The 20,168-nt window shown below is 36.8% G+C and overlaps 1 protein-coding gene across 2 annotated transcripts in view; it reads left to right on the forward strand.

Moving 5' to 3' along the window:
• The first annotated feature begins 438 nt into the window (after positions 1-438).
• Positions 439-20,168, forward strand: part of LNPEP (leucyl and cystinyl aminopeptidase) — a 53,650-nt gene continuing 33,920 nt past the window's right edge. The window contains exons 1-5 of one of the 2 annotated variants that reach the window (XM_087715747.1): positions 439-853; positions 11,236-11,424; positions 11,741-12,581; positions 15,676-15,814; positions 19,475-19,606. In XM_087715747.1, the coding sequence (XP_087571873.1) occupies positions 11,764-12,581; positions 15,676-15,814; positions 19,475-19,606 (1,089 nt within the window). In that variant the 5' untranslated portion in view covers positions 439-853; positions 11,236-11,424; positions 11,741-11,763. The remainder of the gene's footprint in view (positions 854-11,235; positions 11,425-11,740; positions 12,582-15,675; positions 15,815-19,474; positions 19,607-20,168) is intronic. The other variant, XM_087715746.1, reaches the window with a different exon arrangement.

Below are 20,168 nucleotides of genomic sequence, written 5' to 3' on the forward strand. Positions count from 1 at the left end.
ACTACCACCTCTTCTTGTTTGGTCTAAGATGTTGCAACTTGATGAGCATTTTACTGGCTTTAAATTCAAGGGGTAAAAAGAGGGGAGAGGCAGCAAACATCTTAAAACACGGAAGGAAAAAAAAGAATATGAAAAAAAACACGTTTATGTTAAACTCTTCGGGCCTGAACCCGAAATTAAATTAAGCCTTTCTAAGTGAAACTTCGCATCTCAGCTCGACTTGATTCCAATCGTATTAATAGACAGATGGGGCTCCAAACGGTGGGAAGGGGCCCCCTGGTTCATCCGGGGGGGAAAGGCTCCCCAAGGCTCTCTGGATCAGGCGCAGCCGCCCCTAGATTCAACCACTTGCGTAGGCCTCCTCAAGCGGGTCCCGAACCGTTGAGAGGAGGTGGGCTCGGCGGCGGCTAAACAGCCCATCCCTAAGCAGGGGAGGGGTTGGAGAAGCTGGGAAGCAGAAAATGGTTGAAGGCTGTGCTTGTCCTCGACATCGAGCCGCCAGAGCCGTTTGGCTGGGAGGGGAAGCGAGCGGAGTGGGCAGCGGACCAGCGCTCCCTCCCGAGGCCGTCCTCTTGCTCCCGTCATAGGGCTTGTTGTTCTGTAGGCAGCGGCGACGGAGGCTGCACGAAGTCTCCCTAGGACCGCAAAGGGCCGGCAGCCGCATCCGCCTCGGTAACATGCAGCTGCGGGAGGAGGAGGAGGAGCAGCAGGCCAAGGTGTAGGAGGAGCCGCGGCGGCTTTTGCTTCTTGTTTGTTTTGGTTTCGGACGTGTTCTTGACTGTCTTTTCCGCCTTTTTCGTGTTTTGGCTCGCCTCTCGCCGGAGGAGGAAAATGGAGTCCTTCCCCAGTAGCGGTGAGTAAAAGCAGTCCCCTTTCGGGCCTTCCCGCGCGCCAGCAGTAACCTGAGTCCTCTGGACTGCTGCTGCTGGAGGACTTCTAGTTACAGCAGAACCTCCCCCCCCCCCCCGGCCCTCAGGCGGTCGTTCAAAAGAGGCCACGGTCCGGCGTCAAACTTCCTGAAATCTAAAGGCCGCGCGCTTTTAAGAAGCAGCCGGCTCCGAGGAGTCTTCCTCCCCCCCCCCACGCCCCCAGGTGTGTTGGGGCGAAGGTGGCCTCGCCGTCTCGTGCAAACCCCACCCATCCCCGTAGAAAGCCTTGAAAGTAAGGGTACTATACGGTGACAGCCTGGGAGTCGCCGGTGGAAAGTTTGGGGGAAGGCCGTCTCTCTCTCTCTCCCCCCACCCCCCTTGCCTACCGAAAAGGTCTCGCGGGTCGTGCAGTAAGTTTTCACGGTTCGCGTGAGATGCGGGGAGAATAAACCCACCCCGTGAAGTGGATACATCAGTTTGGGACTGTGGGGCACTGCAAATAATTTCTGAGAAGGGGAACTACCGTGTAAAAAGAGCACATGTTGATAATTGCATCCAGATATTAGCCTTTTACAAGCGCTCCTAGAATTGGAGAAACTTGAAAGGCAAGGAAATCCTCCTCCTTTGGAGAGGAGGAGGGAATCTCTGTCAACACCTGTCTTTGGTTGGGAGCCAAATGCATCTAAAGTGTTGCAAATTCTTTCTGACTTACTGGGCTTCTTTTTTCTTAAACGTTTTCTTTCCTATTTATTGGGTTTTACAGCTCAGATTTTCTAGGGTCTGACTGGAGGTCTCAAGAAGCTGATTGGAAAATGAATTGCCTCTTGAAACTGGGCCAAGAGAAGGTTCCCCAATCCCAAGCAGGAGTTTTTATTCAAAGATGATGGCTACTGCTGTCTAAGGCAATATCAACAGCAATTCTCATTTGGCTTACCATGATGATGGAAATAGCAAGAACAACTTGAATTCTTTGTGGGCGGGTTTGAACTTGATTAGTGAAGGTTTCATGGGGATTCAGTTCAGTAATTAGAAAATGTAAAAGTTTTAATTTGTTATATGATTAAGTATGATGGTGGGGTTACAATTCATGTTATTTAGAATTTAGTTACCAGATATAATTCAATTATAAAATGCAACTGATATTTTAAAATGCAGCAGTTTAGACTGAAAAAAAAAACCTGGAATCTTGACATCGATGTTACATTGAAATATATTTTAATGCTAATCAATGAACCAAAGCTTTGGTTCATAAAGGAGATATCCTGGTAAACATATAGAAATATCTCCTAGATCTAGAGGATATTATAAGAAAACAATCAAACTGAGCACCAATAACCCCTCATTTCAACCCAGAGCTACAAACATTCCCTTTTATCGATAATTTGCTAAGGCATTTTTCAGAAATCTCAGTTTTCATCACAGAAGATTGAAGAAAGTAGGAAAAATACTAATGTCCTATTTAGAATTTATTTGTGGAATAATTTGTTTAAAGTAGGTGTATTGTCTTTGTTTCTTACAATGAACAGTGAATATTGGTTGGGTTATTAACAATCTGTTTTTTTTCCTCTTTTTTGTCACACGGTACATCCTTAAATACATTTTTTGTTAGTTTACTCATTTCTAGATTTTAAGAAGCTTCAATTGGTAACAGCGTCTGGCTAATCACTTGGATTAGAAACTAAGTAGAGTTGGTTAAACACCTGGATTAGAAACTAAGTAGGGTTGAGTGGAGTATCTATTAGGATGGTAATCTTCATGAGATTCCTGAGTCTGAATACTAGATTGGGAAGTCTGGAAAAAAAATGTTAGGAAAAAAAAAAGGCAGACCAAGGAAACCACATGGACATAATGGTGAGCTCACCTCAAGGAAGGTGCAGTGATCTTTAGTATGAAGCATTAAGGTTAGATTAATTAAATCCAGATTTTCAGTGGTTGCTTGAATTAGAAAAGGAGACATAGAGAACAACCTATTCGTCTCTGGATAAAATTGTAATCCATAAATATATTTTATTTGTTGATTGTAAAGGATGTCTGGGTCTTAAAATTATTTATCTTTGAGATACAAGTAAGTTCGGATTTCCAGCCAGGACGGAGTTATTTCCTTTTCACTTTCTGTGAACCAACTGGGCCTGAGAAAACCATTGCAAGACTTTTTTAATGAGTCATATAACTTGAAATCATTTATTGTAACTGTTGCAAAAAACTCTTGCAAAAGTTATCTGGGATTAAGGAGTTTAGCATACATTGAGATAAGAATCGGAATTTACATAAAATAAAACTGCAGGGATTAAATAAAAACATTTATATAGATAACATTTTTGCAACAGTTGTACATTGATCTACTTAAATCAGAGTAGCAACTCTTTCTTTTGTCTAGAATTATAATTATAGGATTGGAAATAATTTTATAGACCATTTAATCCAATCATCTGCCCCAGATTCCTGAGAGGTAGCCATCTAACCCCTATCTGAAATTTCCTAGATGGGAAAGATAATGGTTCTGGCAGATTTACCTGTGTTATTATCAGGAAATTCCTCCTAATATTCAGTCTGAGCCTCACTTTTAATTTCACCCTGTTATCTTTTTGTCCTTAATTTCAACTGAGAATAGCCTTTGAATGTGATAGTCTTTTAGGCATTATATTCATTATGATATGGTCCCAGTTGTTTTAATAGATTCTTGTTAGTCTTTCAGAGCTCTTGGAAGCTCTACACTGAATCTGTTTCAGCGTTTCCTTATTCCTTTTAAACTGTGATGTCTTGAACTGACTACATAATACAGTATTCCAAGTATACTTGAGATTCAAAAGATTAAAGGATATATGATCAAAGTGGTAAAGAATATCAAATGGTCTTTGTTTTTTCATTTTCCTTATTTCCATTTTTGAAGAAGCCATGAAAACTATATTAAAAAATATTCCAAAGATTTGAATAAATTGCTCTAAAGTTTTCTTCCCAATCTATTTGCACAGAAATACCTCCAAATTCATATTTGATAAAGTCCTTGCTACAGATAGCAGTAGCACTTAGACTTACATACCTCTTCACAGTACTTTACAATCCTCTCTAAGCTGTTTTCAGAGTCAAAATACTGCCCCCAACAATCTGGATGCGTCATAATTGAGCCCAAAATTTATGTTGCTAAGTGAAACATTTGTTAAGTGAGTTTGCCCCGTTTTACAACTTTTCTTGCCACAATAGTTAAGTGAATCATTGCATTTGTTAATTTAGTCACATGGTTAAGTGAAGTTGTTAAGAAGTTAAGTGTTAAGTTGCTCTTCAGAAGGTTGTAAAGGGGATCATATAACCCTGGGATGCTACAACTGTCATAAATATGAACTAGTTTCCAAGCATCCAAATTTTGATCACATGACCATGGGGATGCTGCAACAGTCATAAATGTGAAAAATGGTTATAAGTTACTTTTTTTAGTGCTGTTGTAACTTTGGTCACTAAATGTACTGTTGTAAGTCAAGGACTACCTGTATTTTATATTGCACAGTAACTATTTTGGCTAGTATTTTGTGAAAAGTTTACAATTCTTGATAATTTGAGAGATCCCAAATGGCTAAGCAGAACATGTGTGTTCCACAAATCACTCTGTGTAAAATAGTTGTAGTCAGCCTTTATAATTTCAAGATGTGTAGACTTCAAACACTAGAATTCCCAAGGCAGCCTGCTGGCTGGGCAATTCAAGAAGGTGAAGTCCACACAATGATAAATTTGCCAAGGTGGAGAAGCACTGATCTAAAATATGGGTAGTAGCTAAAAAGTTAGGCTAACATTGGTGAGATCCAGGTTCAAGTCTACTTCAGCACTGGAAACTTACTGGGCAACTTGACCAATTACTCTTAGCCTAATCCAGTGGTTCCCAAAGTTGGCAACTTTAAGACTTGTGGACTTCAACTCCCAGAATTCTCCAGCTAGCTCTTCTGGCTGGAGAACTCTGGGAATTGAAGTCCACAAGTCTTAAAGTTGTCAAGTTTGGGAACCACTGGCCTAATCTATATCAGTGAGGAGTTGTTACAAAGAAATATTGGAAATAGTGTTTTATATCCCCTGAGTTCCTGGGAGAAAACTGCAATACAAATAAAGCAATTAAACCTCCTGTTGAATTTGAGCCCCCCAAATGTTAACAAGTAGACATATTTTAAGAATAGGTAGCATTCAAATGTTAGTAAATAAAGATTGTACCATATCTATTAACATTCTGCAAGTAATACTTTCTGGCATTTCATATATATTGGAGATACCCAATATATATTAAATATATATTTTATTGCATAAAGCTCATTTTAAGATACAGCAAAAAGAAGTGCATTTCATAGTCTTAAATGACCTTGCATCAAGGTCAAAACAGAGCATTCAATCTCTTCATTCAAAAGATTGTGTAAATAATTGTTTTATGCCAAATTGCTCTTCTAATTTGATGATTTCAAATTTTGTGGTACTTAGAGAAGACCTTTTTTTCCCTTAGAAGTACTAAGGGAATACTATTTTCCGGTTCCTGGTATTTTTCTGTCTTCTGTCCCCCAATGGCAATAATGTGGATCGAGAAGCTTCACACACATCGTAATTAAACTCATGAAAAAACCGATTAGTGTGAATATATATCTGTGAGAGCTCTTGGAAATAGATTTGTAATTTGGCAAATGCCTCCTTTCAGACCTCTTCTGGGAATTCATAATCCTACTTAAATCTTCAAATCTTGTTTGTAAAATGTATGCAAAAGCTGAACTCTTAGATTGCGTCTAGACAAATACCTTAACTTACAAGCTGCACTTACCATGAAGCTTGTAGTTTTAAAAATAAAACAAGTGCTTTATTTATAAACTGAGTTTTCCCTCTAAGTAAATATGTGTTGGCTTAGGGACCCATTGAGCTATATTTAAAAGCTTATAGAAAGAAGAGTTGGTGAGGAAGAAATGGTTTATCTTTTAGCATCAGGTTTTTGTTTTTTTAGGAATATTTTCTAAAAATCATGCTAGATTTCTTTTTAGCTTTTTAAAAAATATTCCTTTGGCATTTCAGAAAGCTAGTCTTGAAGAAGCTTTTATCCATAATTGATTTTTTAATGCTGTGTTTCAAGAGGCTGATGATTGGATCCTCTGCCTTCTGCTTACTCAAGATATCACTGCTGCTCTTTGAGTGCAATATTATTAATGGGTTTTAAAGATGAACTCCCAGGACTGCCTTGCTCATGATATGTTCATAGAATTTCAAAGAATAGATGTAGGATATAGAAAATATTTCTGAATATTTCTTATTAATATATATTGTAATACATTTATATATATAACATCCCCCCCCCCGCAATCAATTCTCCTTGGGTGGAGGAGGGGTGGACTAGATCAGGGGTCACCAACCTTTCGGACCTTGGGGACCACTAAATTCATAATTTTAAATCCCGTGGACCACTAATATGGATTAAAAAAAAAAGATAAATCGTATTTAGTGCAATATAAAATGTTGTTCATGCCTTTTATTTGAAAAATAACTGGCCCATTTTCACAAAAAACGTGCTGTTTTGGGGAGATTTGCAAAGTGCAAAAACTTTTTTTTTCCTTTTGGAAAGCTCTTTAACTGATTGATGAGAATTACATGGATCAAATGCTGTGCCAGCAGGAACAAATGCTGTGCTGCAGGTTGTCAGCGATTTCCTTCTCCAGCACATGGATAAGTACACCTGGAAACATCTACCTACCTACCTACCCTTTCCCTCTCTTCCTACCTACTGTATTTCTCTCTCTCTCTCCCTCTCCCTCTTCACCTACCTACCTACCTACCTACCTACCTACCTATATTTCTCCCTCTCTCTATCCCTCTACCTACCTACCTACCTACCTACCTACCTACCTACCTACCTACCTACCTTCTCTCTCTCTCTCTCTCTCTCTCTCTCTCTCCCTACCTACTGTATTTATCTATCTATTTCTCTCTCTCTCTCTCTCTCTCTTCCTTTAGCTACCTATCTACTTTAAAAAAAAGCCTCTTCAAAACCTTGGTGCGTCTTATGCTCCGGTGCGTCTTATACTATGAAAGGTGCTCAGATGAAGTTTTGATGAACCCGTGCATCTGTATCCCACCAGAATTAAATATTTTTCAGTAATGAGATAATGTTTTCATATTAGAATTAAACATGTAGAATGCCATATTTTTATGACTACATTGACTAAAATTATGAATTATTTTATATGTGCAATGACTAGGAGAAGAGAAAGCAGAGCCAGGGAATGGAGTTAAGAGAGTAATCAGTCTCGATTTGTCACATTGCCACAAGCAATCCAAATCCAACCTCTTAAATTTTATTAACTCTTACCTAGTGCCAATTTAGTAATGACCATTAGTTGACTAGATTCTTGTATATCCTGTAGGCTTCTTCTAAACTGCTTCTGAGCTTAATGTATGGTCCTGATCCTTTGCACCTGACAGTATCATTATCTAGAGAAGGATTAGCAAATGTATTTTTTTTAAAAAATAGAGGGCTACATTTTTGAGAAATATATAATTGGTAAGATTGAAATGAATAATGAGTGGGTTCAGAGTCCTTTATGAATGAGGATGCTTTTTTTTGACAATCTTTTTTTCTTTTTCTATCATCCATTGTTTCTGATAATCTTCTTTCAATCCAGTGTAAGATGTAGAGGTGGATAGATACCATTTACTAAAGATTAGAAATTACATTTTTCAAAGAACTTCTGAAATCAGGCCATGGCCTTAGGGAGCAGACTGTCTGCCCCTGATCTCTAGTTTTAAAATACATTTGAATTGTAAGTAGAATTTCTTAAAAGTCTGAATATAAATTATAAAGGCATACATTATGTATATATTAACAAGGACATTTCTTATTCATCTTCAGAACATATGAACTAAAATGTTAAATTAATTTCAAACTGGAAGTTCTCCAGTTTGACAGCTATAGGCAAAACAAAGAATGTTTTGCGTTTGAATTTGAAAATAATGAGGAGTCTGGCATGAAGTAAAGCATTGGAATACAGTCTACAAGTTCTTATATTTTCATCTATTATGATTTTGTTCTTTGGTCTATAGTAATTTTGTCACTCAAGTACTAAGTGTACTTGTGGCTATATAAGAATTCTAGGCAGATCCCTCTTTTAACTCTACTCCCCAGGTTCTGTCACTCCTTACATTTGGCTTCAAATGAAAAAGATACGTTTTAGGCAATATAAATTAAAAAGTTTGCATTAAATAAGAAAAGTAGTTGATTTTGTAATATTGTGTACAGTTTTAAAAATAAATTAAGCATTCACAGATTTGAGCACACTTGGAGAAGGTATTTGTATGAGGAACAACTGAAATATTGAAGATTGTTTAGCCTTAAAAAGAAGCTGGAAGGGAGATATGTTAGTGTCCTCTAAATATTTAAAAAGCTATCATGTCGATAATGGAGCAAAATCATTTTCTGTTATTTCAAGGCAGGTTTAGAATCCCAGAGGGGAAATCGCAAAAGAAAGAGATTTTGGTGAAACATTAAGGGAAATGTCTTAAAGGTCAGAACAAGTGTCAGTGAAACAGACTATTATTCTGGATGATGAGTTTTTGCTGATGTTGAGCAGGAGACAGGACCAAATAAAAAAGATTCCTTTTTACTATTTGTTATTTTATAAAGTTATACTGTGTGCTTACATTTCTGATAGAAAGCCAGAAAATACTCCTGTGATTAAAGGATGGAAAATTGTGACTAATACACTGATATTGGCTTTCATATTCAACATTTGTTGGGCTTCAGGGTTTAGTGAACATGGTGGTCTAGACAACAAATTTGCTGATGTTTTGTTGACAACTGTGGCTGGCATTTTCAAAGGCAAGGGAGGACCATCTCTTCTCAGTAGCCATGGTCTGTGTAACAGATAACTTTGCCTCAAAAGATCCTCAACCATAGTTGCCAGTCAAATGTCAGGAAATCTGTTGTTCAGATCATGCTCAATCCTGAAGGCTAACTCTGCACCAAAAATGGTGACTGTTTCATACAATTTGGATTTAAAAATTTGATGCTCACATTAAATTTCCAATGCTTAACTAATTGATAATGTATATATTGTCCTTCCTTTCTCAGAATAAAATTAGTCCATCATTAACTGATAGGACTTTTATTTTATGTTTGTATTTTTTAATATGTTTCATTTCTATCTCATACCTGCCGCCTTGACAGAACAGAGATTAAGCCTCCATGGAAATGCCACCCCAAACCTTCCTGATAGTCAGATTGTTTGAAGATATTTTTGTACTCTTAAAATAAAGCTTTGAAAAGTGATTTAAAGCATTTTCTAATTTAATATGACTGCAGATCAGGCAATAACCACATCAACTAATGGATGGGAAGGTTAGAGGGGAGAGTAGACTGTGTCTATTTCCCTTGTTTCAGTTCCACTCATATGCAGTGACCCCTTGTACAAGGCCTATGTTTCCTGTTTTGTACTAAATTGTTTTTCATTTCTTTGAAAACATTATTTACAGTCTTGCATAAGGAATTGTTAGAATAAATATCATAATTTTATATGTACTGTATTTGTTTTAATTAAATTGCCATAACACATACCATTGAATGGTACCATATGCTGCTCAAAGACTATCATTATTGAAGTCTATGAGCCTAAGTAAGTAAAGGGGCTGGGATAGGGAAGTAAGGAATTAAGCAATTTGGTCACAGCCCGCTAATCGTGAACCTGTAGTAGGTGAACCATATCTCTAGCCACAAAATTTTAAGCAAATTTAATCCAGTTAGTTTCAGTGAATTGGATAAATTCTTGACATGTACACAGAACTTATTTTAGTTCTGATGGACTTTTCATCACTATATACTTTCATCTACATAATATAGCATAGCAGTACTATACAATATTAAGTAGTACTCACTATATTAACTTTTGTCTACTTTGATTGTCAGAGGCTCTCTGAGAACTCAGATGGGGGCACTTTCTATCATCCTTTGAATTAGCAATATTACCAGTTGCATATGGAACATTCTGCCAGGCATGTCCTTAGCAGCTGCTGGATCCCAAGTCTCCCCCAAATATTTCTTGGTGTTCAAAATTAAGAAGCATAAAAATGTTAATTGTTAGTTTAATTGGTCATTGAATTGTGAATATACTTTTGAATTGAGGGGAAAAAAGGATTTTTGTATAGTTTCTTACAGCACAATTATGCAGATTTCACCATTAGTGTTTCTGCCAGGCTTGTGAAGAACATTGTAACTTGTTTAGGAAAATTACTCTAGTCTGCTAGATGCAACACTATGTAAGTATTGCATCTAATGCACTTTGATTTTTTTTAAATAATTCATATTTATTTATAATATGACAGACTGCTTAATGCATAATTGAAGCAGATATCTTAGCAGTTGTCTGCATTGAAGTTATCTGCTGATATTAAGGCTATGGGGGCAAATCCATATGTCACTGTTAATAAAGTTGAAAGAGTTAAGATGTAAAAATGCTGAAGAGTAATATTAAGTTAATATGTGTACCTAAACATTCCAGAATAATGTTAATCTGGTTAGTTACTCTGCGCACACTGGCCAGCTAATTTTTGGGCTTTTGACTTCCGGTAAGCCAGTCGGGCCATTTTTTGCTCTCCCCAGGCTTCAGAAAGCTTTCCTAAAGCCTGGGGAGGGCAAAAAGCGGCCCTACCAGAAATCCAGAGGCTTCAGTGAGGCCCACGCACTTGTATGGTGGGGAGGGGGCTATGTGAGCATGCGTGGGGGGGAGGGCATTGCATTATGGGTATGGGCACGCACATGTGCACCTCGTAGAAAAAAAATTGCCATCACTGCTCTAGGTAAGGTTACAATAAGTCTACTTTTAGTGCAAATGATTTCAAGGCTATATAATAACTACATTGCTGCATGTTTTGCTATGGGACTATTCTGCTGTGTATTGAGTAAAATCACATTATAAGACAAAGTTTTATTTTTGAATATGAATTATACTTCCCTGTAACTGAGCAGAGGTGTCTGCATATAAAGTTAGTTTATATTTGGAATGTATTTATAGTTATAGGGGAACAGATAATAGTTTTTTGATAAGGCCAAAACGTCTGTAGCATGAGCTAAATCAGTGCATTTTGGAGTGGAGACATTAATGAAAAATTTCAGTAGATTCAGAGATATTGTGACCAGAATTTGCTTACGTATTTGTAGTGATTGCAGTTTCATTTTATAAACTGTGTCTGATCTTAGTAATATATTTTAAAAGAAAATATATTGTATTTTAGTAAGAATATTTGAAGCAAGGTGTACTGAATGATGAATATGCTTTCTGTGATTTCCTTAAAAGTAAAGGTAACTGGTGAAATTTAGTGATCCACTTATCATTTTGCTAGCTCATCCTTAAAACCTATTCTTAAGGTAATCTACACATCTGGAACAATGGGTGGCTCTAGATCAGACCTGTCAAACTGGTGGCACGCGGACTGGATACCTCAGCCATGCCCACCCTGGCTCCGCAAAGGCAAAAAACATGCAGATACATCACAATATGGCCTGTGATGTGATCAAGTTTGACATTCCTGCTCTAGATTATAGAATTCCCACTTTGTAAGTAGCTTTCTGTTGATGTAATGTTATATCCATTCTGAATTGTATGCTCTCTCTAACCGTATCTATTATCATTCATTTTCATTATGAAGAAATCACCAAATAATTTTGATTCATCCATTTGATTCATTCATTTTTTCATCATATTACAGCAGCTATTTGAGTTGTTACTTTACAGATACATTGCAAATAATTTCTTATATGAGAACTATAATATGAACCCCAATTTTTATCAGCTATATGTAAAATAATCAAAAACCCAACCACAGCTATTTCAGTTACTTTTTGTGTAACATGCTGCTTTTGTGTTTCTTAGATCGAGTTCAATTACCTAGAAATATGATTGAAAACAGCATGTTTGAGGAGGAGCCTGATGTGGTTGATTTGGCTAAAGAGCCTAGCTTGCATCCTTTGGAACCTGATGAGGTAGAATACGAACCAAGAAGTTCTCGTCTTCTTGTACGTGGTCTTGGAGATCATGAAATGGACGAGGATGAAGAGGATTATGAATCGTCATCAGCCAAACTTTTGGGGATGTCTTTCATGAATAGAAGTACTGGTCTGAGAAGTAATATGGCTGGTTATAGGCAACGTTCAGATGGATCATGTTCCGCTCCATCCGTAAGGACCACAATAATCTGTGCAGTTGTCCTTGTGATTGCTGTCTCCGTAATAATGGCGATCTATCTTCTCCCCAAGTGCACTTTTACCAAAGAAGGTTGTCACAACAAAAACCACACAATGGAAGAGATATATCCTTTGGCAACTAATGGGAAACCATTTCCATGGGCTCATTTTAGGCTTCCAGAATTTGTTGTTCCAAAACATTATGATATTTTTCTGCAGCCAAATCTAACCACAATGAGATTTACAGGTTCTGTTCAAATAACTGTGGAAGTTATCCAGGTTACTATGCATGTTATACTTCATAGTTCAAAGCTTAATATTACCAAGGTAACATTGGCTTCAGTGGGTTCAAGCCAGCCAAAACCTGCTGATTTCCTGGAATACCCAATGAATGACCAGATTGCAATTATAGCTCCAGAAGCTCTTCTTGCAGGGCATAAATATAAGATCAGCATAGAGTATTCCTCTAATTTATCCGACACTTACTCTGGCTTTTACAAAATTGCCTTTAAGAATAACAGCTCAACAAGGTAAGCTTAGAACTAATTTATTTTTTTTATTTTAACTGGAAAAAAATTATATGTATCTATTTGTCTTAAAATTGCTAAAAAATTATCTCCACCATTGGTATGCCACCTAACAACCAACAGAACAACACAAGATTACACATCTCTGATGCATTGTAACCTCATTTTCTTCCTGTTGATTTATTTTCAGATTTCTCTTCATACCAAAATATTTGGTTTCCTGATTAACACGTAAAATAGATAAAATAATTATACTCATCTTTATAGATTAGTTTTAATATTATCTATATTGCTGAATATTATGGAATCCTATTGTAGAAATAAAGCACTATTGCTTATTTAGAAGCAGAACATCTTCCTAGCATGCAATTTCTTTTTCCCTGATTTAAATCTGGGTATTTTGATAGAAGCTTCTTGCTGTAAATCCAGAAAGACTGCTGCCAATCAGTATTAATAGTATTGTACTAAATTGCAACAAGCAGAGCATGTTTATGGCTGGACCTTATGGACAAGTAGTATTAGGCCAAAGACCTGGATGATATTGGCAAAGTGTGACAGTCTGATGAATAATAAAGAGTGAAGTGCAGATAAAATATAATTTGCTGAATGAGGGATTAAATACTTCATTTTTCTTCCACCAACCTATTTGGCATTCATCTGACTGAGAAAAAGTGAATCCCCTTACTCCTTGGCTAGTATTGGCATGTAGCAGTTTGACAAATGGAGAAATGGCTCCCATCTATCTTGCTTTACTTTGATAGGAATTCTGTACATTCGTCTGCACTATTTATAACATCAGCAAGACTGAAAAGGGGTGCATATGTACAGGTGAAACTCAAAGAATTAGAATATCGTGCAAAAATTCATTTATTTCAGTAATGCAATTTAAAAGGTGAAACTAATATATGAGATAAACTCATTACATGCAAAGCAAGATAGTTCAAGCTGTGATTTGTCATAATTGTGATGGTTATGGGTTATAGCTCATAAAAACCCCAAATCCACAATCTCAGAAAGTTAGAATATTGTGAAAAGATGCAATATTCTAGGGTCCCACTCTAATCAGCTAATTAAGCCATAACACCTGCAAAGGGTTCCTGAGCCTTTAAATGGTCTCTCAGTCTGGTTCAGTAGGAATCACAATCATGGGAAAGACTGCTGACCTGACAGTTGTGCAGAAAACCACCATTGACACCCTCCATAAGGAGGGAAAGCCTCAAAAGGTAATTGCAAAAGAAGTTGGATGTTCCCAAAGTGCTGTATCAAAGCACATTAATAGTTATGTGGAAGGAAAAAGTGTGGAAGAAAAAGATGCACAAGCAGCAGGGATGACTGCAGCCTGGAGAGGATTGTCAGGAAAAGGCTATTCAAAAGTGTTGGGGACTTTCACAAGGAGTGGACTGAGGCTGGAGTCAGTGCATAAAGAGCCACCACACACAGACGGATCCTGGACAAATGTCGTATTTCTCTTGTCAAGCCGCTCCTGAACAACAAACAATGTCAGAGGTGTTTTACCTGGGCTAAAGAAAAACAGACCTGATCTGTTGCTCAGTGGTCCAAAGTCCTCTTTTCTGATGAGAGCAACTTTTGCATCTCATTTGGAAACCAAGGACCCAGAGTATGGAGGAATAATGGAGTGGCACACACTGCAAGATGCTTGAAGTCCAGTGTGAAGTTTCCACAGTCTGTGTTGATTTGGAGAGCCATGTCATCTGCTGGTGTTGATCTACTATGCTTTATTAAGTCCAGGGTTAATGCAGCCGTCTACCAGGAGATTTTGGAGCACTTCATGCTTCCTTCCGCAGATGAGCTTTATGGAGATGCTAACTTCATTTTCAAGGAGGACTTGGCACCTGCCCATACTTCCAAAAGCACCAAAACCTGGTTCAATGACCGTGGGATTACTGTGCTTGATTGGCCAGCAAACTCACCTGACCTGAACCCCATAGAGAATCTATGGGGCATTGTCAAGAGAAAGATGAGAGACATGAGACCGAACAATGCAGAAGAGCTGAAGGCTGCTATTGAAGCCTCCTGGTCTTCCATAACACCTCAGCAGTGCCACAGGCTGATAGCTTCCATACCACGCTGCATTGAGGCAGTAATTGCTGCAAAAGGGGCCCAAACCAAGTACTGAGTACATATGCATGCTTATACTTTTCAGAGGTCCGATATTGTTCTATGTACAATCCTTGTTTTATTGATTGCATGCAATATTCTAATTTTCTGAGATTGTGATTTGGGGTTTTCATGAGTTGTAAGCTATAATTATCACAATTATGACAAATCACAGCTTGAACTATCTTGCTTTGCATGTAATGAGTCTATCTCATATATTAGTTTCACCTTTTAAGTTTCATTACTGAAATTAATGAACTTTTGCACGATATTCTAATTTTTTGAGTTGCATCTGTACATAGTGACATGTATGTAATGGTAAATTTGAACACAATGGATTTAATAACTTTAGTACTGATAGTAATAAATGTACCCTGTCTAGTTTTCTGGTAATTATATACAAAAATACCTGAGTAATAATGAAGGATTTTTTTGTTGTTAATATAAAATTTATTTTGTTGAACACATGTATTGTCTTGTAAAATTTCAGGAAATAAGGATAAATAATTCTTTTCCTTGTTGTGGATACTATACAGAAAATTTTTAAAATGTGTCTACATATGTAATTGTTACTGTTAGCATGGCTAATACCAAATGCAATTTGCTGATGTTAATTGTTAGGAAATCCAATGCATAAGATGGACTAAGGTAAAAAATTACAATGTATTGTAAATATAAAGATTTCTTGGGAAGATACTTTTAAATTTAAATGTTTTCTTGAATGAAGTGTTATGAAGACCACTTCTTCATATCCTACATATCCTACAATCCTACATATTCATAAGGATTTGGTATCCTAGAAATCTGTTAGGTCCTTTCAAGATTCTAGATGGGGTAGCATTTTACTTTTTTGAAACAATTAAAGTAGGATTATATTTTTCTCTCCACATTATATTTTTCTCTCCACATTTTATTTCTAAATTATGTAACACATAGAAATTAAGCAGAAATCAACTTTGAATGTTTTTCTTTTTATCAGTTGGCTTGCAGCAACTCAGTTTGAGCCCTTATCAGCAAGAGCAGCATTCCCTTGTTTTGATGAACCAGCATTCAAAGCCAGTTTTCAAGTCAAAATCAACAGAGAAGCTCAACACATTGCTCTGTCAAATATGCCACAGGTATATAGTTATCCATCCACCTTTTTGTGGTATGATGTTTATACAGTTATATACTCATGAAGTGTGCCATACGACAGGAAAATTGTATTACTTGGTAAAGGACTTTATTTTATGAATTTATGTGTCTTATTAGTTATATTTTTGTATTTCCACAATAAAAAGGTAAATGTAGCTTAGAAGATAAGAAAAATTAAAATATTGATTTAGTCTACTTTCCACTTTCCACTTCCCCTTGGAGGCTACCTAGATTGCACTGGGAATCCCACACATAGGATATGAAGGCAGTATATTTCTTCTTTTTGTCAACAGAATTAGAAATTCCATTTTGTAAGTGACTATGCATTTAAATGGACTTATTTTTAATTACTGTAAGACATAGAAAATAATATCACTGTAGTGCAGTGATATTCTGCTAAATGGAAGGACATGGTAACATTTCCCCCCCTCCTCCCCAAAAGTGTCTTGACAAATCTGCAAAATTAGATTTCAGGATTAGCAGGAAGATGGATGATCAATAAAAGGGTGAGTTTTGAATATTGTGATCTTTTTTCCAAACCTAACATCTATGCATGTTAGTTGAGCCATATAGGATCCCACTAAGCTAAAAGAACAAAGAAGTAGGTTGGATGCTGGTGGTCAGCTATTGAAGAGTGAAAATGTGAGAAGAAACAGAAAGTGGCTGAGAAAATTATTCAAGTGTTGCGTTTCTAAGAGTTTTAATGTTGCTGAATAAGATTCAGTTGAATTGGTAGGACAAGATTTTACAAAAAAAATGAAGGCATAATGAAATTGGTTGATATAGGATTGGGACTAGACAGAAGATTGAGAGCACTGTAATGGTGACCGTTGATTATAAAATGAAAGAAAAAACGAGACGATGGGAAAAGAGATAAGAACACGATTCACTAAAATCCATGCCAGTGTGGTTCAGAAGTAGCTGTTCAATCTGGGTGGAGAAAAAGTAGTGGGGAAAGAATAGCTGAGGAATCTTTTCATCAACAACATCTGCCCTATGCGACTGAGAAGGCTGCAGAAAAGAGTGTTCAGCTGGTTGAAAGGCCAGAATTCTGATTGCCTGTAATCAGTGAGATCAGTTGGTGGTACCAAGAGCTGTAAACCATAGCCATGGGTCCTTCCTTGAGTAGCCTAGATGCCAGGAACATAAAACAGATTGTCATTGGGGGCACGGTCATTAAGGAAGTGCCACAAATGATTGGGGTGGTTTAATTTTATGTCTTATTTTAAAAAAGATACCCCTCTGGGGGGAGAAGGCGAGATTCCTACTTTTATCAGTTCAGTAAGAGTGAGAAGGAATCAATAGGAAAGTTTGAGGAAAGAAGAGGTTGATAGGAAAATGGAAAAAATGTAATATGAATTTGTACAGGTACAGATTAGGTGAAATCTGGCTCAATAGCAGTAACTGAGAGGGATCTTTGAGTACTAGTGGACAATCACTTAAATATGAGCCAGCAGTGTGCTGCAGCTGCCAAAAAAGCCAATGCAATCCTAGGCTGCATTAAAACGGGGATAGAATCAAGATCAGGTGAAGTGTTAACATTGCTTTATAAGGCCTTAATAAGACTGCACTTGGAATACTGCATCCAGTTTTGGTCACCACAATGTAAAAAAGATGTTGAGACTCTGGAAAGAATGCAAAGAAGAGCAACAGAAATGAATAGAGCTGGAGGCTAAAACATGAAAAATGGTTGCAGGAATTGTAGTGAAAAGAAGGACTAGGGGCAACATGATAACAGTGTGCCAATATTTGAAGGGCTGCCACAAAGAAGAAGGGGTCAGCCTATTTTCTGAAGTACCAGAAGGAAGACAAGAAGGAATGGATGGAAACTAATTAAGGAGAGAGGCAACCTCTGGGTACTTCATCATGGAGGCTTTTAAAAAGAGATTGAACAGCCATTTATCTGAAATGGTATAGAGTCTGCTGCTTGAGCAGGATTTGGACAAGCAGATCTCCAAGGTCCTTTCCAACTCTGTTATTCTGTAATTCATTTGATGGTTGAGGCTGTATCATCACTATATGTTATATATCTTCATCCTAAGCCAAGCAGTGGGAATCGATTTAGTGCTTGGAAGGCTATAGTGAGTTGTTTAATGTCTATGTGTATATGTATTTTGGGGAGGAGGGTGGACTTTGAACTAAACTGAATCCCATCATGGTTTGATTAATGGTTGTCTGGACTTAAAGCCTTACATGGCTTGGAACGTGGCCTCTTAAAAGAACAGTTTCTTCAAGTGGATCGTACGCATACAGTACACATGTCGCAATCTGAGATGGAGTGTTCTTTCTCCCCCTTATGGGATCAAAGGGGAAAGAAGGACATTATGTTTCTCAGTTTTGCACATATGCCTTTCATTAAAAATCTGGGTGACTCCATCACTTCTGACATCTAGAGAAATGTTAGAAACAGATATTCAGAAGAACATTTGATTATGATACTGTATATCTCTGGGATGATATTATTAATTTTATTTCAGTAATTTATAAAATATATCGATAATTGTACATTCTTAGGGTTTGCATTACATAAATTTGATTTTTATTATACACCATCATGAAACATTGTAGAATGTACCACTATAGAAATATAGTTTATTATATGTGATTATTGGATTTATGGTATTTCTGATGATAGCCTGAAATATAAAAAAAATAAAGTAAAAGAGTTAGATGTTTAAATTGTTTTCTTTGCTAATTTGTATACATTTATTTGAATTTAGAAATAATTACTATGCTATAAAATAGAAATACAATGTATCCTGAGACTTTTTTTTTGCTTTGTTTATTTAATTAAATAACTGCTTGGGTATCAAAGTTTAATTATTGTTTGAATGCAGTGCTAGCTGATTAGTAGTTGATTAGTAGTGAGATTAGACTGTTCTTGGAAATTTTATAATGCAATTATGTGGCACCCTAACAAATGTTCTCTAGAGTGCCTTTTTAACTTTGCCTTCATGTAACATCATTTTGTGCATAACATGCCGTACTATGGACTACCCTGATCTTTTCAAGTGAAATTGAAATAAAAGCAAAAATGGGGAGACTGATAGCTAATTCCTCATTAAATTGTTTGCACAATTTGCTTTCAAGTTATGAGCTCTTGTTTTTCAGTGATGGTTTGCAAATTTGGCATCATTGTTGCTCTGAATAAACTATGTATTAAGTTTATGTAATGCACTGTAAGAGCAGACTTTTGAAGGAACCCTAGTCAGGCTGAGATCATATCATGAAGTAAATTGTGTTTGTGTAAAAGCATCATGCAACCAAAAGATAAATTCAATATTAGCAGTGGTTCCTGCTAATACTCTGGATGAATATTTCTTTCTCAGTTAATACATTCATGAAGCACATCACATACAAATCTTTATAAGATCAGTGCTTATTATTTTTGGTCTAACTCTGGCAGATGAACTTACTCTAAACTGAACTAATTTTTACTTCTTAGATTAATTGATATAATTTTAATTTGCTAATTGTTGGGTAGTGCAGTCATAGGAAATAACAATGTTCTGTACATTATGTTTTGCATATTAGCCATTTTCCAAGTATCTCAACATAGAACAGATGGCTCCTATGATTTATGTTCCAGGTCCTGCAGCTTCTGTTTACATAATTGAATTCTGATCTCCGCTTTGTATTTCCAGAAACAAAGCAATCTCTTGGCAAATGGATTATTTCAAGATGAATTCTCTGTGAGCTTGAAAATGAGCACTTACCTAGTAGCTATCATTGTTGGAAATTTCAAATGTACCAGTAAGAAAACAAATGGGATTTTGGTAGGTGGTTTTTTTTGTTCCTGTAACCCCTCCTCCCAAAAATCCCCCTTGTTTCCCAATATATTATGTTACACTTCTTAGATTTGAATTAGTCATGTTCACTAGCTTGTGTCATTGCCCCACTGAAAGTGGGGTTTTTTGACCTGACAATTGGCTTGGTAGTTGCTTTGTTTTTGATCATATCAAATTATTACAACATTCAGTAGTGTTCAGTGTTAATCTATTTGCCCATTTGTCAGGGCTAGAGGAGAAATGTTAGGGATCATCTTGAAGAAAGTTCCATTTGCTGGCCTAAATCTGAAGAGACAGAGTAGTGTAAAGCTTTTCTTTAGTTCTTATTTTACCCACTACTTCCTTTTATTTCCACCTGATGAGATCTATTTTTATCTCAGCAACTCCTGTTCATGGTGGTTGAAGGAAGGGGAGAAATACCAAACTTGTGGTCCAGACCTGAATTGTGAACATGTATATATTAACATCATAGAAATAGCTTCTCTGCTATCAGGATATAAGTCTTTAGAAATGAAAAAAAACCAAGGAAAACATCTTGCATTTTGTTGTA

The sequence above is a fragment of the Thamnophis sirtalis genome, unplaced genomic scaffold (genome assembly GCF_051295495.1).
Source record: "Thamnophis sirtalis isolate CommonGarterSnake01/CBP01778 unplaced genomic scaffold, rThaSir2_p1.2 scaffold_5, whole genome shotgun sequence".
Taxonomy (NCBI): domain Eukaryota; kingdom Metazoa; phylum Chordata; class Lepidosauria; order Squamata; family Natricidae; genus Thamnophis; species Thamnophis sirtalis.